This window comes from Artemia sp. Qi Xiang Cuo, chromosome 15, assembly GCF_049724085.1.
Source record: "Artemia sp. Qi Xiang Cuo chromosome 15, ASM4972408v1, whole genome shotgun sequence".
NCBI classification, from domain to species: domain Eukaryota; kingdom Metazoa; phylum Arthropoda; class Branchiopoda; order Anostraca; family Artemiidae; genus Artemia; species Artemia sp. Qi Xiang Cuo.
The window spans coordinates 35,636,624-35,664,372 of record NC_142808.1 but is presented as its reverse complement, the minus strand read 5'-3'; the positions used below and the strand labels follow the sequence as shown (position 1 = coordinate 35,664,372).

The 27,749-nt window shown below is 34.9% G+C and overlaps 1 protein-coding gene across 2 annotated transcripts in view; it reads right to left on the bottom strand.

Moving 5' to 3' along the window:
* LOC148943614 (uncharacterized) overlaps window positions 1–27,749 on the bottom strand; it is a 66,495-nt gene that overhangs the window by 28,007 nt on the left and 10,739 nt on the right. For both annotated transcript variants that reach the window (XM_089100973.1, XM_089100974.1), the window contains exons 2-4: window positions 17,879–18,052; window positions 14,390–14,512; window positions 6,378–6,562 (exon numbers count right to left, since the gene is read on the bottom strand). In XM_089100973.1, the coding sequence (XP_088957099.1) occupies window positions 6,378–6,562; window positions 14,390–14,512; window positions 17,879–17,920 (350 nt within the window). In that variant the 5' untranslated portion in view covers window positions 17,921–18,052. The remainder of the gene's footprint in view (window positions 1–6,377; window positions 6,563–14,389; window positions 14,513–17,878; window positions 18,053–27,749) is intronic.

Here is a 27,749-nt window from a genome sequence, read left to right as displayed (position 1 = left end):
CATCGCTCTCCTCAGCCGAAAAGGAAATCTAAGAAGAATTGACGGCAACATGAAAAGAAAATATAAAAATAAAGACAAAATATAGGCCTATAATTTTACAGAGAAAACAGAAGAAAGAATAGCAACTAAAAAAAGGAGCAAAATAGAAACTTTGAGGCTTAAAAAAAAGAAGCTTTGAGGAAAAGACAAACTACAGCAACATCAACAGGGTTCTAGGCAACAACAGGGATCATTTCCGTAACCTAGAGTGGGAAGAACATTGCAAGCAACCGTATTAGTTATCTTTAAATCATGAATAAGAGCAATATTGTTAAAATTATGTAGAAGTAAAAAAAAATCCCTAGTATTTCTCAAGTGAGAAAGTAAGACTTTCCAAAAGAGAGCGTTTTGAGCATTACAATCTAGGGTGGATTCCTTGTAAAGAAATAGGAAACCCGGAATAAGAAAAAAAAATCAGATGAATTTACTGAAAAAAATGTGCATTGTCAGTTTAACATACATATCCTGATATTTATTCCTTAAAATCTTAACTAGTTTTTTATTTGTTAAAGCTATAAAAGTGAAACATTTAAAACAATTTTTTCGGTAAAGTATAAATTATATTCTGGCTTTTAGAAAGCATAGGGTTTAGAACCCTACTCAATTAATTTCTGCTCGTTTTGAGTTTGACTTATTTTAATTTCTGTTTGTTTTGGGTTTCATTTATTTATTGATACTGACTTGTGGTAACTGAATTCTTGGTAGATTATTTGATTCTATTTTTGTTCATTTTTGGTTTAATTGAGTTTTTTACTTTTTTTTGAAAAACTAGTGTTGTGCCACCTCTTTTTTTGATTAGTTTCGGTCCGTTTCATATTGACATAGTCTTTGTCAAAGAGAAAAACTGAACCTTTTCCAAAATTAAAAAACCATCCCATCCATAAAAACCTTTAATACCCCTGGGCTTAACTTAAAACCCTTGCCCTAATCTCCTGGGTTTGTTTCAACTAAAAGACCTTGTTATATGATATTTAGACTATTTTAAATAGAATGGCTATCTCAAAATTTCTATTAGACGCATTTCGGGACAATTTGACGTGTGTGTAGGCTGGAGGGGATAGTTGCCCTCTTATCACTTTTACTCTTAAAAAGAGCACTTGAGCGTCTGATTACCAATCCAATGAGCCCCCTTCGAAGTTTATATGACCACGCTTTCTATAAAAACCTTATATGTCCCCTGGGCATAACCTACAATCCTAGCCCTTAGGACTGGGGGGATTTTTATCTTCAAAGACGTAATTCACAGACCTTTCTGATGGACTGAACAAAATGGCAATGTCAAAATTTGCCGTCTCATCATTTTCGACTGACAAAAAAAGCACTGGTTTCCCAATTTCAAATCAAATGGGCCCTTTTTGAAACAGCTACAACAAAACTTTCTATAAAAACCTTATATGCCCCAAGGAAATAACTTACGACGCTTGTCCTAAGCGCTATTGGGGGAGGGTTGTCATCCTCAAAGACATAATTTCGAGACCTTTCAACTACGTTGAACAAATTGGCCAGTACAAAACGTATATCGGAAATGTTTGGGGAAATGATTAGCCTCCTATCACTTTTGACCGTTAATAAGGGCACTAGCCCTCTCAATCCGCAATTGAATGGGTTCTTTTTGAAGTTTCTACGACAAGGCTGGCAAAGACCTAATTTCCAGAACTTTCAACTACGAACAAAATGTCTATCTCAAATGTTTCATTAGATGTGTTTTGGGAAATGGTAGGCATGACAGGGGCATTAGTCACCCTCCAATCACTTTTGACTATTAAAAAGGTTCGAAAACTGGAATGTTTTATTTTAGTCATGCTGACTGTAACGTGTTTTATTTAAATTATATTAAGAAAACAAACATGCCCCTTAGTTTTCCCAAACTTCATATGGGAAAACTTGGGCGCCGGAATACTTAGCGGAAGATACCCAATACTTTTTCAATATATATATATATATATATATATATATATATATATATATATATATATATATATATATATATATATATATATATATATATATATATATATATATATATATATATATATATATATATATATATATATATATATATATATATATATATATATATATATATATATATATATATATATATATATATATATATATATTGAACTTGAGTAAGTATAATTGATAAAAAACAGGCAGAAGATTAGTGGCTACAGTAGACAACTGGTAAGTTGGCTACTAATTTCTGACTTGCTTGTGCAATTTACAAGTAATATCTGACTAATTATAACAAGAAAAACTGCCTAAACCTCTAAAAGCAAGTACTAAGATCTTTACCCCTTGGATGGTATGGAAAAGAGGTTTTTTTAAACCTCTATAGATAGCCATATATATATGGCTATCTCAAAATTTTGATTGGATGTGTTTCGGGAAATGGGGGGTGTGAGAGGAGGGTTAGTTGCCTTTCAATCACTTTCGACTTTTAAAAATGGCACTAGCACTTTCAATTACCAATTGAGTGAGCCCTTTTTGAAGTTTCTGCGACAACTTTTTCTATAAAAACCTTGCATGCCCCCAGGGCATAACTTAAAACCCTTACCCTGAGGGCTTAGGCGGGGGGGGGGTGTCATGTTCAAAGATCTAATTTCCAGAACTTTCAGCTACGTTGAAAAAAATGTCTATCTCAAAAATTTTGATTGGATGTGTTTGAGGAAATGGTGGGCGTGAGAGGAGGGTTAGTTGCCCTCCAATTACTTTCGAATATCAAAAAGGGCACAAGCTCTTTCAATTTACAATTGAATGAGCTCTTTTTGAAGTTTCTACGACAACGCTATCTTTAAAAACCTTATATGCCCCCAGGGTATAACTTACAGCCCTTGCCCAGAGGGATGTGGGGGGTTTGTCATCCTCAAAGACATAATTTCCAGAACTTTCAATTATATTGAACAAAAAGGCTATCTCAAAATTTTCATTGGGTTTATTTGGGGAAATGGTGGGCGTGAGAGGGGCGTTAGTTACTCTCCAATCACTTTTGACTATTAAAAAGGCCACTAGCCCTCTCAATTTCCAATCGAGTGAACCCTTTTTGAAGTTAAACGACAACACTTTATATAAAAAACCTTATATGCCCCCAGGGCATAACTTAAAACCCTTGCCCTGAGGACTGTGGGGGAAGTGTCACCCTCAAATACATAATTTCAGGGCCTTTCAACTATGTTGAACAAAATGTCCATCTCAAAGTTTTTATTGGATGTGTTTGGGGAAATGGTTGGCGTGAGAGGGGGGTTAGTTGGCCTCCAATCACTTTCGACTATTAAAAAGATCACTAGCCCTTTGAATTTCCAATAAAATGAGCCCTTTTTGAAGTTTCTACGACGACGCTTTCTATAAAGCCTCATATGCCCCCAGGGCATAATTTATAACCCTTTCCCAGAGGGATGTGGAGGGGGTGTCCTCCTCAAAAACATAATTTCCAGATCTTTCAACTACGTTGAACAAAATGTCTATCTCAAAAATTTTGATTGGAAATGTTCAGGGAAATGATGGGCGTGAGAGGGGGGTTAGTTGCCTTTGAATCACTTTCGGTACTTAAAAAGGGCACAAGCCCTTTCAATTTCCAATCGAATGAGCCCTTTTCGAAGTTTCTACGACAACTACTTCGATACGAAGTGCCCTGGTCTAAACCAAAAAAAAGAAAAAAAAAAGAATAAACAGTACATTGTGCCAACATCGTTCTTTACTTAGGCAGCGCTATTGCGCTGCCTATGATATCAATTTGAAAATAAAACAAATTCTAGAAGATAGTTCGCATGTGTATATTCTTAAAAATTCAGGCAAAAAAACAAATATAGACTTATGTTCTGACAGAAAATCAATTTGTTCAACAACAAAAAAATGACACAGTATGGACCACTCTTCTCTATCAATAACACATACAACTAGGTAAATTCATAACAAATAATAATAGCAAAACAAACAAAATAAAAATGAAGTAGAATGATTGTACCATTATTAACAGTTTAATGGAGCGCTAAGTTGCCTTAGGCTCACGCACCTGCACACGCTCCTCCTCCACCCCGCTATTTCCTTCCCATCAAGTTCCAAATTCCTTTAAATCCTTTCTTATGACCACTTCCCGCCCCATTCAGGGACGACGACCTGATTTTTGCTTGGCCCCAGATGGATACCCAAAGAGCAAAATCATGGTAATGTGTCCACCGTAAGACGTCGCTAAGCTATCTCGACCTGTCTTTTACTATAGTCCTAAAAATTGGGCTCTAACCAAATTTTCCGTATAACTTATTGCTTGATACACTATCTGTCAAAAGAGTACCTAAAACCATCACTAATCAATTCCTCTGTAAAATATTTAACAAATCACCCTCAGCCTTTCGAAGCGCCCACGCTTCGGAGCCATCTTGACTGCTGTCCTTACGGTGGCTTCCAATTATCTAATCTTGGTTCTCAGACTTATCTTGTTATTTTTCCGAATGTTTTTAATGATTTAAAATTAGTACATTAATCTATCATTATCTGTTTTATTTCATCCATGCTTTGGGTTTTATGGGTTGTTTTGGGAATACGTGTCGCTATATACTTGAACTAAGTGGTAAATAACATAGTTGCATAAAGGCGTTCTTGGCACAGCAGCCATTAGTAATTACATTTTTAATTTGGCAAAAAACAAACATTATTCATGATAACTTCCTCTATTCAACTTTTTCTGCTTAATTTATCCCACTATTTGTGTATTATTATTTTTTTTTTAAAGTCAAGATTTCGCAAAAAAGCAATATGGCATGGGAGAATTTGAATACATATTTTTATTTAGCATCAACAGTTGAATTAAACTAAATCTCCTGGTAAATTTAAATAAAAAAAAACACCCAATTTTCTTTTTTTTAATAATTACAACTCAAAACAATCTTCAAGTCAAAACTCAGATTAACAGAAAATAATTCAGATTAAGAAAAAGGCTTAATCTTAAAAAAAAATACTAAAAATTACTGTTAGCCAGTGTTCTTGGCAATTTCATTATCATAATGATTATAAAATGAAATAACTGTTTAATTTATTACACATGAAATTATAAGCAAGGGTTACAATACTATGCACCATAAATAGATATTATTTTTAATTGTTGTTTCTAGCAGACACATGAAGAAAAAAAAAACTACAAACTGCTCTGAAAATTATTTTACAAATGCAGGTTTTGTTGCAATTTTTCTTTTTCATTGCTCTTGGAACATTCAATTAAAGGTAATATATTATCTTTAATATATACATTAATATCATAATATAACATAATAACATATTAAAGAAGCCCAAGATTTCCATGCCCTTATAGATAACTCACATGCAAAATATTAGTAGGCATATCAGAGAAATTTGAAATAAAAAGAAAATGTAATAATGGGTACATCTTTTAGTTAAAAAAAAAAAAAAATTATATATCAGAGGCAATGCCCAAGAGTTACCTTAGTTTTATACCTCCCTTGTTTTTCTGTCCTTTCTTTAAATAAAATTGCGATGGTTTCATGTTAACAGGATACAAAACAAACTAAATTTATCAGTTAATATGTAAGGGAATATAACGCGAAAAATATAACAAAAAACCCTATACAAAAAAAAAAAAAAAAAAAAAAAATAACCGAAAAACTCACACAAAAGATGGCTTAAAACTGCCCTTTAATAAAAACGAAATACATATTATCACGTTGTATTTCGTTTACTAAGACACAAATATAATGTATAATAAAATATAATATAATAAATAGATAAATAATAAATAAGGCAGGTATAAAAAAGGATAAACACAATAAATATCCAGAAAAAAAGCTTATCCTTGCCGTCGATGCTGCGGACAATCACATTGCGTGCATTTAAAAAACTATTTTTAATTAAACTTAGCAATACGAAGTGTACCAAAACGATTATAAGAAATATTCAGTTAAAGTTAAAAAAAAGTAGAGATGATGTTTTAGATCTAATTCTTTCTTTGACTCTTTAAACAACATTAGTTTTTGCTAGTTTGATATAATGAGGTTGTTGTATGTCCGGGAAGGAAGAGAGGACCTCTATTGTTGAAGCTATTTGATTTAAGGTTATTAAATATTGAATTATTTGATTTAAAGTTTTTGGATTTATATATTGAGGAGGTTTATGGTTGTTTCAAAGAGCGAAGTGGGAACAGTGTAAGTAAAGAATCTTTCACGTTTAATGGTCTCAACGTGAGTTTTTTCAAAGAACAGTTAATCTTAAGTTTAATTTATTTCCTTTTTTAAAATTAAACCTGACTAAATGACTGAAAAGCAGCAATGGAAAAAAATGACTTCAGCAAAGCTCTAAACATCTTTTTTCTTGGTGGGGGGGATTATTACCTTTCAGAACAATTTTTTATTTCACAGCCAATAATAAATTTGTCTTTCAAAATAAATTTCCAGACCACTTGGATGGAGATAGAAGGCGATGCTGACTTGCGTTGCTTTTTTATATCTACCATAAATGATTCAAGGTCATCATCTCTTTCGAAATATTGCGAATCTGGCTCTATTTGGAGTGGCAGCTGAAACAAAAAGGGAAGAAATTCCTAAGTTTCAAGCTCTCGTTATACATTTGAACTGCACAGCCAGAATGGTAAAAGAAGCGGCAATTGTCCTTTAAAAAACCCAAATGGGATAATAAATCACTTTCTGGATAGGCGAATCTTTTGCTCCTGAACTAAACATAACCACATTCTAAAAAGAAACAATAAAAGGGCTTAACACAAGTACACACTTCCGTCAGGTTTAAAGAGGAGAAGGGACAAAATCCTGGGGCAATAGTCTCAAAGAAGCATAGCCCAACATTTTTAATACTGAAATTTTCATTACAAGTTTGTTTTTTTTTTCATTTAATCTACAATCAAAATATTTTTTACTTTACATTTTTTATAATATTTTCCCCACTAAATGTAATTTAAAATAACATTGAAACGAGGTTAGTGATGAGAGGATGCCAACATTATCCCCGGTTTTGATTCTATCTATAAAAAAAAAAAAAAGATAAAACTAGTAACCAAGCCTGTGACACATTATGTATAAAAAAAAGCCCGTAGCGCAAACTTTTACGAGCATCGGCATTAAATTGTTTCGCCGACAAGACAAGGACTAAAAGCATTTTTTTTTCTTGTCTTTTTGCGAGGTAAGTGTGCACAGTTCATAAGGAATTTTGGATTTTTTTTTATTCCGAAATCCCCCCCCCCCTCATTTCGAGACGAGAGAGAGAGAGAGAGAGAGAGAGAGAGAGAGAGAGAGAGAGAGAGAGAGAGAGAGAGAGACACAGAGAGAGAGAAAGAGAGAGAGAGAGAAAGAGAGAGAGAGAGAGAGAGAGAGAGAGAGAGACAGAGAGAGAGAGAGAGAGAGAGAGAGAGAGAGACAGACAAACAGAGAGAGAGAGTAAATTCATCTTACAGTAAAGATAGATACTAAAATAATATTCAAACAACTATGTTAAAACGAAAAATGGACAGAAGTTAATATTTGTAATATAACTCAAATTTAAAACAAATAGGACTTGACATACTTGACTTGGCATTCACATATTTGATAAATTTAGGAAAAGTCATTAAATAAATATAGGAGTTAGCCATTCTGTTCTCATTGAGTTAACATCGAAAATGTATTATATTTATGACAGAAACTAAGGATTAAGTGTTGACTTTATTTAAACTACATTTAAACGCTTGACTAAACGGGTGATTTGCTAATTGCATCTGTGGTACCTGTTTATGGATATTTGCCAAGTGAAATACCAATTAATATAATCAGAGGTGATTGCTGTTTCATTTCAAGGCGCTGGCTGCTTATTGTTTATTTAGACTTTGTTTGAAAGCTGGCCCCTCTGGATTTGTTTGTCTTAGAAGAAAGGGGCCCTTGCAAGTAAGTTTTCGTTCGATGTTTTTTTTTAGAGAAGATTTAACACATTTGCAGAAATTTATTGTTAGTATTAAGGAATTTAAAGATGACAGCTATTATAAGTGATTATTCCGATCAGAAATATCAAGAACTTGTGCAGTTGGTGGCTAGTCTGGAACAAAGAAATATTTCTCTCCGTCAGGAAAATTCCCAACTTCGGCAGGAAAATTGCGTATTGAAATCAGAGTTAATTAATATTAAAAAATTGTGCGCTTGCGCATTCTGAGCTTGCCTCTAAAAGTCAGAATCTTCTACTTCATGGGATTCCCCTTGTGGCTGGGCAAAGTGCAGAAACTGCTGCTCGCAAGTTTTTGACTGATATCGGGTTGATAAATGCTGACGCTGTTCCATTTGTGAAGTGCTACCGCTTTAATAGTAATAGACAGACAGGGGCTTCTACCAGGTCTTCTGCTAGGAACAGGTTTAAGCCAATTCTAGTCACGTTGACAAGCATTACTGATAAAGATAGTACTATGCGGAACTGTGAAAAACTAGAAGGCTCTCGTAAAAGTATCAGTTATGGTTCAACTCTGAGACCTAGCACGTCGCCGTAAAGAACTTTTAGCGGACGGGTATAGACCAAGCACTTCTGCTACTCCGTTAGTGAAAGTGGGGGAAACCAGAGTTATTTCGAAAGGGATTAACATTTGGCTTGAGGCTAAGTAAATTTCGAAAGCGAAAAACTGGACACGCGTAGAAGATACCAGTTTTGATCCGTTTAAGATATCTGTTAGTGCATCTAACACGATCATCCCTTCAATTGTGAATGAAAACTGATTTTGTTGTATAATTTCCTTATATCATCTTGGCTGATTCCTTCCTTTGTTTTTAGTATCCTTTTGGTAATTTTTTGTTATATTTATTATAATATGATTATGCTCCTGCGTCTGTGTGTATTGATCTTCAAATGAACCCATCGATGATCCCCTTTCCTTATTTTTATTTGTTTCTTAGTTTTTTCTTATTTCTTTTACCTTATCTTTCCTTACCTTTTCTCACTTTTCCTTATCTCTATTATGTTACTTTTTACTTTTTTTCCTTATTTTTTTTTCCTCTCCACTATTCCTTATTTCAGATTAAGTTGTTTAGGCTTTTCTTTTTGTTCTTCAGTTTCGTGTGTGCACAAAAATGAGTTCAGCGTTACCACTGTATAGATGCCAATGCTCTGCTGTGATGTTGACAACCTTAGTTCTGATGAATTTGGTCACGGAGCAGATCTACCATTCACCGTAAGTAAATTGAAAACTTCTTTTGGTGACCAGGGTGATATCAACTCTTTGGGGTAACGTTTTGTTGAGTTACAAAATAATCCTTTAGAAATTGAAAGTATAATTAATAATTCAGTTGGAAGTAGAAATCGGAAGAACAGTGATCCTAATTCGGCCAATAAAAGTAAGTATGTTTCGCAAACAAATGGTTCTGCCTCCTCTAAACAAGATGATATTTTCTCTGTGCTTCACCTTAACATTCAGGGACTTTGTTCTTCTTTTGATGAGCTGAAACTAATCGTAATTGGTGGAAATCCTGATGTAATTCGATTATGTGAAACTTTCCTGGATTCAAATAAAGATATGCTTTTAGATATCCCAAGATATAGGATGGAGAGGCTGAACAGGAAACAGATGGCGAGAGGTGGGCTTGCCCTTTATATTGCTAATCGTCTTGCATACAATGTCCGAAGCAATTTGAGCAGAAATGAGGAAGGAATCCTTGAATCCCTTTCTATTGAGATTAAGACAGGGTGTAAGGCTTTGGCTGTGTGTTTGGTTTACATGTCCCCTAGCGGATCTATTTCTTCGTTTATGAAAATTCTAGAAGAGGTTTTGGACTCTGTCCTAAAGCATCCCTTTGAACTAATCCTTATAGGTGATTTCAACCTCAACCTGATGGATCAAAATTCTGCTTCAGCTATAGATTTTTTGTCGATGATGCTCTCTTCGGGAACTCTACCTTCAGTTTGTATACCAACCCGAGTTACTGAGACGCATGCGTCTCTTATTCATAATATTTTTTTTTTTTTGTCACTAGATGTCTCAGATAATTCGGTGCTGGTTAGCGATATTTCTGCGCTTGAGTATTGATCAAGCGCAGCGTAGAGTATCGCCATCTAATATCCCACTTTTCCGTTTTGGTGATACTGAGCCGAGTCTACTTAATTCTCGTCTGACTGATCAGCCATGCGATAGTTTGGTTTCTCAATCGGATTTTAACCGCTCTTTTGATTTCTTTTATGATTTAGTGAAAGAAGGTACCCTTGAAGTTTGCCATCAGAATCCAGCGCCCCATACTTCGAAAAGGATAGCACCGCTGAATCTATGGATAACTCCAGGTCTCCATAAAAGCTGCCAAGGGAGAAATTATTTGTGGAAGCTTTACACAGCTTAATCATCTGTAGCTCATCATCAGCGGTTCAAGGCCTAAGGAGGATATTTAATTCTCTGTATCGGAAGGCTAAGTCTCAATACTATCATAGGAAATTTCTGAATGTGGAAAGGATGTTAGGAAGACATGGTATTTAATTAATTTGGTTCTTAGACCTACCTCTGCCTTCAGTTCCAACAACGCTGATAGTCGATGGTAAAACTGTCCAAGGATAAGAAGATGTTCATCTAGACCTTACCTCTTATTTTGCTAATATAGGGTAGACGACTGCTTCCTCTGCAAGCTCTGCAACTTCTCGTTACAATTTCAGAGCTAATCTTGGACCCTCATGTTTAAAGTCAATGGTCTTGAACTCTGTTTCTGAGTTTGAGGTATTTCGTATCGTGAATATTCTTAAAGGACCATCGTCTTCAGGGCCAGACAGAATTTCTACAAGGGTTATCCGTGCCATTCTGCCAGTTATTCTGTTACCATTGGCTAAGCTTTTCAATCTGTCTTTCGAGATAGGAATTTTCGCTGAATCTCTCAAGCAAGCTAAGATTATAGTGCGGTATAAAGGTGAATCTCGGAGTGACCCTGCTATATAGACCAATTTCTCTCCTATCTGTTTTCAGCAAAATTTTTGAGAAGGCTATGCTATCCAGGCTAATTAGTTTTCAGGATGCAAAAAATCTTTTGCATGATTTCCAGTTTGGTTTCCGAGCGAATCACTCTACAGAGCACGCTTGCGCAGCTCTCTTGAATTTCGTTCATTCGGCAATAGATTCAAGTAATATCCCGGCAGCTTAATTTTTGGATGTTAGCAAAGCTTTTGATTCCTTGACTTATCGGATTCTTCTTTGGAATCTATCACATATTGGTATAAGATCAAATGCTTTCTCTTGGTTTGAACCATATCTTTCTGATAGGCTTATTTCAATTGACCTGCTTTTCCGGAGCCCTTATGAAGTAGATTATGGCGTCCCTCAGCGATCTGTTCTTGGCCCGGTTTTATTTCTGATTTACGTTAATGATCTGATTTCTGCAGTCAAAAACACCACGCCTCTGGAACGCTGCAAGCTGTGCCATCCTCATGTTCGTTCGTGTTCCAATCCTGCTTCTAATGAAGATTTTCTTTTCGCTTTCGCCGATGACACGACTCTTGGGACGCTTGGTAAGACGGAATGTGATATCAAGTCTAACCTTGTGGCCATATTGGAGAGAGTTTTTTCATGTTTTGATGGTTTTCTTATTTTTTTTCTCGAATTAGTATAGCTTTCCCTCAGCTTACACACCTTCCGGTGTCACAAGACTCCTTGTGTAAACCAGAGAATTGGGTGGTCCGGTTTCTTGGTATCCTGCTTGATGAGAACCTTTCATTTTGAAACCATATAGCCATGATTAGAGTTAAGGTCTCGCGGAGTTTGGGCACAATTCGAAAACTTGGACACCCATTTCTTGGATCTATTCTGAAGCTTCTTTTTTCTCTGCCTTGTCCAGTCATATGTTTCGTACTGCCCATTGTATGGATGCCTACTTTTCCTTTTACACTGCAGTCACTTTCAGTCATGCATAATAAAGCATGGCGTCTGGTTATCGACACCAAAACCGCTCTTAAAATTACAGTCTATTTACATTCTTTCTTGTGTTTCTTTTGTCTTTCATCAGCTTCATGGCAATCTTCCAAAATCCCTACAAAAATCTCCCGTTTTTATTTCTGATTTAGCTCCATAGAGCCTTCGTTCTTCATTTAATAACTGCATTCCTCCTACCCCTACTATGCGATCAGATTTCAATGCTCTCATTGCTTGACTAGAGGTCTGGAATTCCCTACCTTCTTCTGTACAGAGATGCCACTCGTTTGGGACTTTTAAAAGGATTCTTAAGGACCAGTGGGTTAAGAATCCAACAGAACAGAATTTTGTTTTTATTTATTTATTTTATTTTCGTTTTCCTCTGAGAAGTTGATGTACCCTGAGTGTTTATTTCATGGTGTGTGGTTGTTTTCTCTGCGCTTCGACTCCCAGGCCTCCGGTATGTTCTCTTTTTAATCTTATATGTTATTTGTCTATTGTTCTCTTTTTTGATTGTTGCTAATATCGTTTTTTGTATCCCTTTTGTATCCCTCACCATAGAGCCTTTAGAGGGAAATAAGAGTATTGTATTTACATTCTGTATTTATTGGTGAATAAAACTCTGAACTCTATTAAAAAAGATTTAGAAAAAACTTTTTTTTTCATTATGAAAGTTCCCAATTACCTTTACGATACATTTCCGATCATTTAGATAGGGTTGGTTTCATTAATAAAAAAGAAGCAAGTAGCTACTTACTCTGCAGGATAATGAGCCTATATTCAAAATAAAGACTTACATATACCTAATGATGGGTAAGTTTGCGCCATAGATTGAAAACTAAGATACACTTTCCTTCTAGTCAAAAAGAATGATGGTGGGGACATTTGGGGAACCCAAACAATTTTTATCGATCCTAACTCTGGAAAACTCCTGATTCTCAGTTCCGATTAGTCGTCCACCAATAAACCACGCGCGCATGCTTTTTCCGAAGGAGTTTCTCAAACTTTAGTCCACAAACACTTTAAGGGACCCATAATTGAATCAGAAGATTGTTTCAGAAGATTCATGCAGACCTGAGCATTGCCGTTCAGTTTACAGCTTTACCAGCTACATTTTCTCGTCTTGTTTTCCGCTTATTTATTTCCTGGACATATCCAAATAAAAGTCAGTGAAGAATTAAGAAAAGTTGCAGCTCCTATTCTTTACAGAATGTTCTTTTCCCTTTTTGGCTTTCCTCAAAGTCAATGCAAAATTAAGATAAATTTATTATAAAATGAATTACTTCTAGCAAAATCGATTTTTTTACGACAAGCAATAATCGTGACAATTATATACTTAATTTTTAATATTAAATGCTAAATTTATGTAAGAACTTTGAAAACGCCATCTAAGGACAGGAGGGATATTTGTCACCAACTGATTTCTGAAGAAAACCATGAACAGAATGACAAAAGGAAAAAATGACACTGTGCCAGGTTCGAGAAGGGGTGATAGCCCCATTAGCTCTGGTATGTGTGAAAGTTACTTTCGAGCAGTTCTAACTCCCATTTGTGGGGTTTTCCTTACAAAAAACGTCAAAGTATTCTAGCCAACAAATCTTTTGAGAAAAAAAAGAAAAGAAAAAGGTCATGGTAAATTTTAGAGTTCTAGCTTGCAAAGCTTTAGATTAAAAAAAAAAAAAAAAAAAAAAAAAAAAAATCCAGTTTAGGAGTAAAAAAACTTGAATAATTTTTTATTTTTTGCAGAGAGCAAGACAAGGGATGTAGATGGCAGTAACTATGTTGTAAACAGTGTTGACTAGCATTAATGTAATTCCTATGGTTGAGAGTATATAGATGGCCCTAATACATTTCCAACAAATTCCTATTTCTTGCATAATTATCGATGGTTGAGAAATATATTCCTCCTCGAACAGCAAGAATTTTTTATTTCGGTCAAAAACAAAGATGAGTTTTAATGTCCTATGGACGCAATGTTCATTTTAGTTATAAGCTGTAAATAAGACGATCGGGTTATTACAAATAGCTTAGCAAACATACGTGAAAAAAGAGTCTAGAAAAGTTACTGAAAAGCAGTGTATAATGACCAAATCTCTACAATGATCAGCAATGCAAATGATTTAGCAAGCTCAACATGAATGAAAAAATAGTTTGAAATGGTATTTCATATTTATAACATAATAGTGAGTTTTATACACGTGCAGTGGCAAGTTTGATATACAAGAAAGTCATTGTCAAGAAAAGTTACAACAGTGTACAAGTCTACTAGGCAGATTTTGCATGTAAATCTACTTTATTCTTATGTTTATTTCAAGACAAGACCCAAGAACTCTATTTAAATTCACATTAGAACATAAGAAAATTAAAATAGATCACGTCTGGTCTGTTATAAAATCATTCAAACAACATATTTTTCTTTTGTTTTTTATCGTGTTCTTCTTTTTGAACAGTAATTTCGATCGATATTTTCAAATTCTAAAATCTGAAAAGAATCTTACTTACGGGCAAATTAATAGCAGATTCTGGGATAGACAGAGAAGTATTTAATGATTGTAAGGATGATGAAATTCGATTTTCTACTTCTTCATTTGCTGCAACAATGGTCTTAAGCGACTTCTCGAGGAGCTGAAAAAAAAAACTCCTTATGGAAAGAAAAAACAGACCAAAATTCATGTAGCCATACAAAGAATCTTTTTAAGGGGGAGAGGGCTATTTTTTTAAATGTTCAGAAGCAGATATAAATTAAATATATATATATATATATATATATATATATATATATATATATATATATATATATATATATATATATATATATATATATATATATATATATATATATATATATATATATATATTTTTTCTCGAAAACGGCACAAGACATTTTATGGTGTAAAAAACAATCTAGATCGGTCACGATTTTGGGAAAATTCCCTGTCTTAATATATTTATTCTAAATCGTCTGCTAACTGAAATTAGACACTCTACAACAAGAAGAAACTGTCAAAATGAAGTTCGACAGTTAGACAAGGTTGGGTGAGGCTTCAGTCACGTCGTTACTGTTCTTAAACATACAGACCTGGCTCAATTTTCCAGTGTATTTGATCTTCTAATTATATCAAATATGAATGCAGTGATTGTTTAGTTAATTAGCCACCTTGAAGGTCAATTGACCATTGAACTTTGCAGGTTGACAGAGCAGGTCAGTTGAACTTCTATAGTGATCATAGCAAGATGTTCAACTAAAAATATTATTACTTTGGACTGGATTTTTAGTAAACTATGTTTTTTTTTTGTCCTTTATATAGTTCAAGGACACCAATTCCTAACCTGACTAGACTGTTTAATGACCAAAATAGATTGGAGGGCAGGCCTTCAATACACCATATGCTTCAGGGTTCCAGTGCCAGCTCCTTCTGGCATCACATCACATTCCAAGATAGCTGTTTAAATCAAAGTGGTTTGAAGGTCCAAAAATTGTCTTTCAGGGGGAAAATGATCCATGTGGCATCAGAGGCAAGGGCCCCAAATTGTCCAACAGTGACTTCAATGGTATATTTTAATAGAAGAGTGGGAATTTTACTCCTTGTTGAAATTAACCCTTTCATTCAGACACTTACAGTCTTTATGATTGGGAGGTTTAATGCAAGGTAATTGGGCCCGTGCCTCCTCTAGCTCCCCCACCACGCAATCCATGCGCACAATGCTATACTGTTTCTTTTGACTCAAAATTATTAGCAGATTATTTAGAAAATGAACCAAAAAGGTGAAATGATAACTATTAATAACTACTAAGATTGAAGTATGATTGTCCAAAATAAAAAAAAAACCGCCGCTAAACAAAGCACCACAAGTACATATTTCACAAATTTCTAGAAGAAAAATATTTATCGATAAGGAGATATCTACGCAGGCTTTTGTTTACAACACATCATCTTATAGTAAAGATAGGTTTAAGTAGGTAGACTGGGCATTAGAAATAGCTTAGCAAAAATACGTGTATTTTGCACCTAATAAAAAGTGAAACTCTGAGTATGATGCTCTTAACTCTTTTCAATCATAATTATAAAATTTTTGTGTAAGGAAGACGTAGAAAATTTTTGGAACATGGCTGTAACAAAAAAGATTTTATCAAATGAAAAGTTATTGAAAAACAGTCTATAATGAGCAAATTTCTACAATGCCCAGCAATGCACGTGTTTTACAAAGCTCAGCATGAATGAAAAAAATAGTCTGAGATGGTATTTTATTTTTATGACATAATAATGAATTTCAGATAAGTGCAGTCGCAAGTAAGTCATTGTCGAAAAAGATTCTTCTTGCTGAAATTAATCCTTTCATTCAGATATTTACAGTCTTTATGATTGGGAGGATTAATATGAGGTCATTTGGCCCGTGCCTCCACCACACAATCAATGTGCATAATCCTATTGTGCCCCTCTTTGCTCAAAATTATTGGCAGATTATTTAGAAAATGAACCAAAAAGGTAAAATGATAACCATTAATGATAGTTACGATTGAAGAATGATTGCCCAAAATAAAAATAGATGCTGCTAAGCAAAGTACCACAATTATATATTTCGCAAATTCCTTGAAGAAACCAGATTTACGCAAGCTGTTTATATATAAAGTGTCAAGATTTATATGAATATAATACGGCAATTTAGAAGTAAAAATAGGAACACATTGGCTATACATTAAGTCACTAAGGCTAGGAATAAGTGAAGATGAAAAGGTGACGTTGGGTAATGAAAAGATTGATCAGGTGGATATCTTCACTTACCTTGGTAGTATTATTAGTAAAGATTGTGGGAGCAGTGAAGATGTTAAATATAGAATAGCCAAGGCTTAAGGTGTTTTTTCACAGTTAAAAAAAGTCTGGAAGAATAGGAAGATAAGTCTACTAATATATGATAGATTATTAGAAGCTAAAGTGAGGACAGTGGTCAAATATAGCTCTGAAGAATTGATGCTCCGAAGAGCGATTGAAGATTTGCTAGATGTTTTCCAGAGAAATTGCTTAAGGATTATTCTGGGTACCCGGCTGACTGACCATATTTAAAACAATAGGCTATACGAGAAATGTGGTTCAATATCGCTCTCTAGGGCTATAATGAAAGAAAGGTTAAGGTGGCTACGGCATGTTGTGCGGATGAAGGATGGCAGATTGCCGAAGATTATCCTTTTCAACCAACCGTCTAGGGCTAAATAGAAAGCAGGTCGTCCCCATCTAGGGTGGGAGGATGTCATAAAGAAAGATTTAAAGGAAATGAGAACTTTGTGGGAAGGTGTAAAAAGGGAGGCTTTAAATAGATTGGGGTGGCGAAGGAGCGTGCGTAGCTGTGTTGGCCTCAGGCGGCTTGGTGCTGCGGTGAGTTGTTAGTAGTAGTAGTAGTATATAAGAAATCGGTATAAATTATCAGATCACTATCATAAATCATGAAGGTGTACTGATCCATTCCAGACATCAGTTTTAATTTCTGTCAGAGCTGGCACTTAAGGGTTCTTGAATTCACCAATTTGGAGGGCCCTAAGTGTGGCCCCAGGTCTCTTATTTGGCACATTTATGAACCCCAGGGCCCTAACGTTTTGATGATGTTCTAACAAGAAACAAAAAAGGAGGGCCACTGAGTTTAATTAATAACAAAATACATTTGCAAACAATTCAAAAAAATTAAAAAGAGCTGTACGATCTATATTCCAGGGAGGCAATCTATGTTTGACAGAATAGGAAGTTCATTCCAACTGAGTTGAATGTTTAACCAGTAACCTATTTTATCCGTCATAGCTGGACGTATTGGAGTAGTGATGAAGACTTTACTAATTTGATCCTCATTTTATTGATTACTCTCAATTTGTGAGAAATGTTTGTAATATTCATTGAGTGATTTTCTTTTGCTGAGAACATTTGTTAACTATCTAGCCAAAATGTCTTAGCTGAAAAATCCACACTAAGATGTATACAGCATAAAAAATCAAACAAGGCATACCTCGAGTTTAGATTCCAAAGCCGAGTTCACTAGATGAGCCATGGTAATTAAGAATAAGCGCACACGCTGGTATTTGTGTTTATTTAGCCAGTTCTTTAGCACACGTAGAATATGTGTTTAACATTCCTTGATAATACGAAACATTACAGGCAAACTTGAGAACTCACAACTTCCCTATGAATGAAAAACTGAACATTAATTAAGCCTATAGCAATGGTATTAATTACAATAACTGATGCGTACTCACATATCATTCCAAATAAATTATAGTAATTACAGTAAATTAAATTGCGTGAAGGAGAATCCGATGTGAAATGAAAATAATTTTAGTGACACCTGCAGTGACAGATCGTGAGCGTTTATGAAATGCTTTTTTTGGATTTAAGATTACCGAGGAGAACACCTTCCATAAAAAGAGATTTCAACTTGTAATAATTTTACTCAGGCGATGGCAGGGTAGTGGTTTGGGGTAGCCCCCTTGCATTTCATTAGCGCATAGTACCAAGTCAATATTTATATGTTATTATTATTAATTGATAAATGGCAGCCGTGACTTCTGAAAAGTTATACAAGACAGGGTGCAAAGTTTGCAAAGAGAGCCTCAGCCTCGCAACCAGAGGAACAGTTATTTGCAACACATTTGCTGGGGGTTGTGGTCGCCTCTGCCATAACCGCTGTGAAATTCTTCAGAGTATTGAGAAAGACAGTATTATAATATATCAGTGCTCTGACTGCTGCGGGAATTTTTCGGATAAACCTGCTTCCCCGCAGATCCCGCCTCCTTCAGAGACTCTTGTTTATTCACCAGTTTTAAGTTTTTTCCGGCACTGTCTACAGTCAGGAATTTCGTCCACCTCCAGTATATCTTCATGTACAAACTTCTATTCTAATGATCATCTTGATCAAGCTAGAAGCCTCCTAACATCTCTAGTGAACCCCACGCATAAACTCCTTGCACGTCGCGGCCCCTCTGCTAAGCAAAGCCTGTCACAGGATATTTTAGACATCCTTATTTCTGAGGATGCAACCCCTCACTTGCCAAATATGAAATTCGTTATGACTGCAAGTGATGCGATACCTGCGATAGATACGGATAAAAATGCTCACTTTAGCCGTGCCATTCAAACCTGGGACCGGCGTCTTTTTAGCATAACTGATAAACTTGATTACGTCACAAGTAAGGTAGCAGAGACTCGTGCTTTGGTGAAAGAGTGTTGTGACGGAGTACAGAGCGAGGTTTTGAGCTGTATAAATAAAGAAAAACTCAATGATAAATCCGGGCCTCCGCTGACTAACGAGTCAGAAACAGTGGGTCTTGTAGTAGATTCACCACCACAAGATTGTGATGATCCCTTAAAGCGTGAAGCTTTTCTGAAATCGTTGGATGGAGCTGATGGTATAGTGCGAATTTCACTTTCTAAGGAATCAGGATCCCAGCAACAGAAATGGGTCATCCATACGAAAAGACAAAACGCCGAAAACTTGAAAGCCTGTTTGAATGAAAAGGTCGGTAAAACTGAGGTTCGCAAATCGAGAATTGTCGGTTTATTATCACGAGTGGACTTCCCAATCAACCCAGAGAGTGTGTGTGCTTCTAACCATGGTATCGAAGAGATACAGCGCATCGGTGTTTAGAAATCATATCATATATACTTCCGTTCGGTGACGGCAAAGTCTCATTATTTGCGTCATGGGATTCACATTGGCTACGAACATTTCTGGCTTACTGATTATAAGTTTTTACCGCGAATGTGCTACAAATGCGGGTCACTAGAGCACATATTGTCAGGCTGCTCTAGCGTGGACCGTTGTCTCAAGTGCCTTGGTAGTGGACACTCTCATTCCAGGAACAACCCTTGCCAGAATGAACCTTGTTGCTTCCATTGTGGATCTCATGAGCATACTGGATTTAACTTTCACTGCAAACAGTTAACCGAAAAAGTTGCAAAGAATAAAAAATGATTAGTGCAAAGATTATATCTCTGAATATGAATAGTTTTGGTGATAAACAACATGTATTACAGTCTATGCTGCGCGATCTCGACATTTTGTGTCTGCAAGAGCATCATCTTCTGGACCACTCTACTAGTCTTCTGTCGAGCCTGTCGCAGCAGTTTAAGTGTTTTATATCTCCAGCTACACCTACAGGTGGACACCCATCAGGAGGCGTTTGCATTTTTATTCGAGAGAATATTCCAGTTTCAGTGTTTGCCCTTAATCGTTATTTTGTTGCTGTTCGAATCCCAGGGATTATTGTTTTTTCGTGCTATTTACCAACAAATTATCATACTATTGATTCGGATTTTGATTTCAATTTTGCATGTTTAGAATAATCGCGATGTGTGGCGAAAGTTCCATCAGATTTCCAGTGGCTTATTTGGGGGGATTTTAATTGTAACATTGCTATCTCTGATGTCCGCTCCTCCGCTCTTTTATCTTTGTTTTCGGTTTTTACTATAGTTTCAAAAGATGCAGATTTTACGTATGTCCATAATTCTGGTTCTTGCTCTAATCTAGACCATGTGCTGGTTTCAAATGCAGCGTTATTACCACAGCCTGTTCATGTTGGGTTGGATATGCCTATTAGTGACCATTTTCACCTTTCTTTTCATTTAAATATTCAAATTCCATCTTTTAAAATTATCCTTCGTTCTAGTCAAATTGTAAATAAAATGATCTGGGATCGGGAAAAAATGTGCAAATATCATGAAGAATCAGATGCACTTTTAGCTAAAATAATTGTAAATTATTCTAAGGATGTAGATCAAATTGATATTGATCTATTTTACCTTGAAATTGTTCATAGTTTAAAAGTCGGGGCTAATAAAGCATTTAGAACTGATTCTTTCCGTCGTGGATCTCGTGTTTTAGGTTGGAACCTTAACCCAATTTTAAAGCAAAGCCAAAAGAATGCATCTCAAGCTTGTTACCTTTGGAATTGCGCGGGAAAACCGCGATCTGGACCATTTTATGATGGTATGAAATTAACTAAACGCGTTTTTCGGGCTGAGTTGCGTTTGCATAATGAAATTGGTTCAAGGATTACTAGTGATAAGAATGAGCTTTGGAGTTTGGTTAATTCTAGACGTCGTAATAATAATTGTTCACCAGATTCTAATAGTTCTCTGAAACCAGATGATTGGATAACTCATTACAATCAAGTTTTTTCATCCGGTGATGCGGCAGTTGAATCACGGCTTGACTCTTTATTATCGGAAGAAATTTCAAAGCCCCGCCCGAATAGTAGAATATCTATTTCTGTTGATGATGTAACGGTAGCAATTACAGCTCTAAAAAGTAAGCATTCTTTTGATCATGATGGTATACATTCAAACCATATTAAATGGGCATCCCTCAAAGCAATCCTTCTCCTCACTACTCTTTTTACTACTATTTTTTCTTCTGGAGTTCTTCCAACTAGCTTTTCTTGTGCTACCACTTCACCCCTTTCAAAAAAAGGAGGGAATACGAATCGATGTTCTGATTACAGGCCGATTACTGTGTCGTGCCAGATTAGCAAAGTTTTTGAGTTAGTTTTATTAAAGTATTTGGAGTCTTGTAACCAAGGCCCGAATCAAATTGGGTTCCGTAAGGGTCTAAGCATGGATATTGCTCATACCCTCCTTTCAAGAATAATATCCTTTTGTAAGCAATGGGATAGAGATTATACACTTGCGTTAGATTTTGCGGTGGCGCATGATTCAATTATACATTCTTGGGGTATGACTTCACTCTTGAAGAATAATACCCAACTTCCAGTAGTTTTGATTTAAAAAAAGTGGTGTGTCTCCTCTCGTATTCGTATTAAGTGGAATAATCAGTTTAGTGATTATAATGTCAAGTTATGCAGGGGGCTGAGACAAGGAAGCATTATTTCTCCTTTGATTTTCAATATTACTGTTTCGGGGCTATTTGATCAAATTCAGTTGACTTTTATTTATGGTAAAGGTTATGTTCTGTCGTGGATTACTTACGCAGATGATTTACTCCTTTTGAGTCGATGGCTTCAGTCACTTCAACAAAATGTAGAGTTTTTAGCAAAGATTTTTAGTGAGCATGGACTTTGTTTTCGCCCTGAAAAGTATAAGTTTTTAATTTTTGGTCCTAAGGCTATTGATCTCGTTAATTCAGAAATTTCTGTCTGTATTTATGATAGTATTTTAAAACCTATGGAATCTTTTTTATATCTTGGTGTGCCTTATGGACCAACTTTAGTTCTATGCCGTGCTTCTATTTCTAAAGCAGTTAAAAGTAGAATAGCGTCTAGTTTCGGGGCAGTAATTTGTCTTCGCGATCTTCTTTCTCGGAAATCACTGGCTCGGGTCTATAATACAGTCGCTTTGCCTCAAATTTTAGTTTTTTCATCGCTTCTCCCGTTTTTTAGAATTAGTAATATTGCGCATGTAAAAACCACATTTTTTAATTTTGCTAAGTTTCTTTGCCGCTTTTCTAAATCTGAATCAAATACTTTTTTAATGAATGCATATAAAATAAAAAACCCTGTTGATATTTTGGAGAAAAAGCAAAAGAATTTTTTATCCAAATTAAATGTTTTTTCTCATAATTTATATAGAGCTGCGCACGAAGCTTAATTTATTTTATTTGATTTAATTTTTGAATGAAGTGTTAATTTGTGAAGTGTTAATTTATTATCTATTGAATGAAGTGTTAATTTGTGTGGTAATTTTGATTGAAGGCCTTTGCGTATTTGTTGTTATATAGTTTAAAATAATTTTATATCCTGTTGATTAGCGGTTATTATTTTTATTTATTTCTTTTTTACTCTTCGTATTCGGAGGAAATAAAAAGTTTGAATTGAATTGAATATATAATGATTACACATAATAACATATAATTTTAAGAAATATGAAGAAAATTAGCTTAGTTTGATGAAGCTTTAAAATAAATGTCAGAAACATTTTTCTGCAACAAGAAGGGAGATATCACCCTGCAGCACCCTTATTCAGGCTTAGTCTAAATGAAGGCAGATGAGAGATTAATTCCTACCCCCTCCCCAAATATACCTTCCTATATTTGTCTGAAGGCTCATAGAGATTTAGACAATTTGGGCACTGATATGCAATCTTTTAGGCATCTGGCATCCCCCACCTACACAATGACCCACCAACCCTCCTCCATAATAGCTTAGGTACAATTATCCACTTGCTTTCATTTTTATTTGTCTCAGTTTCTCTTTGACTGCTTGATTTTACATTTGAGGAGTATTTTCCAGGTTGTAATTATCATGGGAGGAGGGGGATTTTTGGGGAGAATATGCCAGACCTTTTCTAAACCATAAATAAAATTAAAATTGAGATCTTCCAATGTAAGAAAATATTTAAAACAGAACATATGTACAAATACAATACAGAACTGTAACACACAAGAATCATCCAGGCAAACTTGTTCAATCAAGAAATTGGCAAATTCGTTTATTTTAGTGAAAAGTTTATTAAGGCTGGATACAGCTCTATGCTATAGACCTACACAACAGTGGGCTGATTTTGTGGATTTTACCATTTATGTGCTTATTTCTTCTCAACAGTTGGTTCATAATGCCAAATAAAGCCAATTAAAAGAAAACAAAAAAAAAAAAAAAAAAAAAAAAAAAAAAAAAAAACAGCATTTCAAACAGTTCGTGGTAACGAACTGTAAGTAAGGAGCGACCCGGCTCAATGGTAACCGAAACTCTAAAAAACGGGATTTTGATACCAATAGATACATCAAAAGAATCAGATTTTAATTCTGATTTCAAATATATAAGTTTATATATAAGTTTTCATTAAGTTTAAGCTTACCCATCAAACGTTACGTGCCTGAGAAAATTTGGATGATTTTCGAAAAAAGGGGAAAAGGCCCCCTAAATGCTTTAGAACCTTAATGAAAATCACACCATCATATTCAGTGTATAAGAGGACCCTACTATAGAGGTTTCAAGATCCTATTTACAAAAAATGGGGAATTTTCCATTTTTTGCCAGGAGAAAGATCATGGGTGCGTGGGTATTTCTTGTTTTTTTTTGTTTTTTTTCTTTTTCCCATGGGTGTTAGTATCTACCTGTTGATTCTAGAATATAATAGAATAGCTCTTCGGAACAAAAATAGAACTTTCTATGATTCAATTTATGTTACCAAGAAAAATGGAGGGCAACAAAGCCCCCTCCCACGCTCATTTTTTCCCCAGTCACCCGATCAAAATTTTGAGATAGCCACTTTGTTCAACATGGTCTAAAATATGATATAAATGTCCTTTAGAATGACTTGATCCCCCAAAGTCCCCAGGGGGAGGGCTGAAAGTTATGACCTTTACTCAATGTTAACATATAGTATTGGCTATTGGGAAGTATACAGACTTTTTCAGAGCAGATTTTTTCTGGTAGGTGGGGGAAGGAGAGGGTCGGGGGCTATATGGAAGGATCTTTCCAGGAAGGTAGTTTTCATGGGGGAAGGGAAATTGCTATGAAGTGGGCGCCTGATTTCACAGCATTATTAAAGAAAAAGATCAGGAATTAAATAAAAAAAAACAAGTTTTTCAACTGATCAACTGATTGTGATTAAGAGGTCATTTTTAAAGTACTGGAAAAAAAATTTGAACTATAGTTTAAAGAGCAGGGTATTGAATAGGGGGCGAACCCCTTAATATACGTTTTAAAATTTTATGAATATAGAAGTTTGATACGTAAGTTAATTCTAAGTTACGTATATTTATTACTAATAAAAACGTTCGTAAATAAAATTAAACAAGTTTCGAGAAAGCCATTTAACCAAATATAATATGCAAAATTTGTTTTAATTATTCATGTACGGTGAGCCAAAATCAAAACCTGCATTAATTAAAAAACGTTAAAAAATTAAATAAAAAAAAACAAGTTTTTTAAACTGAAAGTAAGGAGCGACATTAAAACTTAAAACGAACAGAAATTATTCCGTATATGAAAGGGGCTGTCCCCTCCTCAACGCCTCGCTCTTTACGCTAAAGTTTGACTTTCTCACAACTCTATTTTTCTAAACAATAAAAAAACTTTAGCGTAAAGAGCGAGGCGTTGAGGAGGGGACAGCCCCCTTCATATACGGAATAATTTCTGTTCGTTTTAAGTTTTAATGTCGCTCCTTACTTTCAGTTTAAAAAACTTGTTTTTTTTTATTTATTGTATACAGCCTTGGGCTATATCCTGCACTGTTATGGAGAAATTTGGCTAGGATGTGTGGTAGCCAACTGGTAAATTTTGAAAGAGCAGTGAAAGACATATCAAATTGTATTTCCATCATTCAGCAAGCAAATCTTTAAAAATACCCTAAAGTTCTTCTAACTAAACCCTAAAAATCCTACTAAATCATCAGAACTGTGTTTTCAGAGCTACAAGTAGACTCAAACTAGAACTGAGAAAGATTATATCAGAAATAAAATTTGCCTCCCCCCCCCTAATGTGCAAATATATAACCTGAATTGGTATATATAGGGGTGGGGGTAAAATTAATTTCCGACAAAAATGATTATTATATTTGGAAATAGCATAAAAAAAGGCATCGAGTGGTATATTCACTTTACTTGTAAGTAAATAATATGATTTGGTAAAAATTTACCCCTCATCTATTAGGCAATTCAAATATAAACTGTTTTTCCTACCATTTCTAAGTTTTTCAAATGCTGTTGACAAAAATAGCACTGAATTTTGGGATTCAAAGCCTTGTTGTTGACAATTCAGGGTATATTCCAATTCAGTATCATTTTGTCAAGTGATATGAATCTAAGTTCATATGGACCTCCTTACTCTGATGATGAAGAAGAATTTAATAATAATTACTGCTGCCAATTTTCCAGCATTTCCAATGAATACAGTACAATACAAGAGGATAATGACAGCTCGGATCCGCTTAAGACTGACAGAGTGAGTTTGGATTCTTCTGAAACTGAGAGTAACCGTTCGGATCCTTGTGAGACTGACAATGAAAGTTCGGATTCTTCTGAAATGGAGAGTGGCAGTTCAGATCCTCTTGAGAGTGACAGAGAGGATTTGAATTCTCCTTGGGCTGACAGTGACAGTTCAGATTCCCCTGAGACTTTAAGCGAAAGTTCAGTTTCCAAGAATGAACTGGAGGTTAGTGCCCCTTCTCCAATGTCCAAAGAGCAAGTTAAAAATATTACAATAGTCAATATTACTGAAGAACAAGTTAGGAAAAGTTTGGAGTGTTCTGTCTGTTTGGAACGCTATAAGCTCCAAGACAGTGTCCAAAAACTATGGTGTTCCCATTTATTTTCATAATGATTGCATTATTCCTTGGCTAACACATGCCCAGTCTGCCGTGAGTTCCTTAATGTTGTCAAAATTCCCCTTAATGTTAGATCTTAAAACATTGTATTAGCGTGGATGGAGCAGTAAACAAGAACCTTAACTGCCATATTATGTCCAACATAAGATAGCTTAGGTACTTAAGATAGAAAATTTGAATGACGGGTTTTCCAATAAATAAATAATAATAATAGTAGCCTAGTACAGCGCTAGTCAGACAGCAAAAATTAAGTCAGACAACAATTCCTAAAAATTGATATGTTCCTTTTAATTAAAAAAAAAAGATTGTTTGAATAGTACTTTAACTCTTAGTTTTAACTCTTTCCAGTTAGTTTATTGCCAGTTAGTTGATACGATCACCCATGGGGAAAAGAAAAACAAAGAAACAAATAAACACGCATCCGCAATCTTTCTTCTGGCAAAAAAAAAACAAAATTCCACATTTCTGCAGATAAGAGCTTGAAACATCTACAGTAAGGTTCTCTGACACGCTGAATCTGATGGTGTAATTTTCATTAAGATGCTACAAATTGTAGGGGTTGTTTTCCCCTTTTTTCGAAAATAAGGCAAATTTTCTCAGGCTTGTAAATTTTGATGGGTAAGACTAAACTTGATAAAACTTCAAAATTTCAAACCAGCATAATCGGGGTTACAGCGGTAGCTACCAATCTACTAAGAGACGATAAGATCCAATGTTAATAAATATAATAACCCATAACTCCTAGAAATACAGTCAAATTAAAACAAAAAGTACACCATTAGAGCTGCCTTGTCCGAAATCCTTTTATAGGAAACTTTCTGTCCTTTGGCATGAACAGCAAAGGAAATATATTGGCTTGAAAATCAAGAAAAGTGGAAGCTACTACAGTATTCTGCCTAAATGGCATTTTTTTTTTTTCATTTCCACAGATAGCTTGGCACTGGATCATCATAGAGAGTTGTTCAATGGCTCATTTGAAAGGAAATTGCTAGATCTAGTGCCATTTGTAATTAAATTTTTTTTTTTAAATAGAATAATTTTTTACAAAAAACTTCATTTTTCATGTAAAATATTGATCAATGACGTCATAATCATAGGTATAGTACATAAAGGCTTGATCATCAGATAAAGCTGAAACCTAGTGAAGGACAATTATGCAGCAGCACCATTTCATATATTTGACTGAGTTAGCTGCCTGATAAACGGCATTTATATTTGATAATATTTTGCATAAACGGGATCTTTTACTTTTTTTTTTTTCCATCGACCTATAGAGCTGAATACTGTTGCTGATATGTGCACGATAAAGCCATCAGGTGCAGGTAGCCCACAACTAATTTCCTTGTCCTTTTGATTTTTCTTCTTAATTTGATAAGTTTTCCATTTTTGTGTTTTTCTTTTTTAATTTTTCTGGCTTTTTCATTGTGAGATCTTTTCCATTTGAAAGACTAATTTTTTTTGGCTTTTAAATTTTTTGTTTTTCTACAGAAGTTGGGGTAGCGTTTTTGTTGTCCCTTGGCTCTTTGTTCTTGATTTGATCAGTTTTCATTCCTGTGTTTTTATTTTCCAATTTTTCAGGCTTTTTTGGTGTGTTTTTTTCC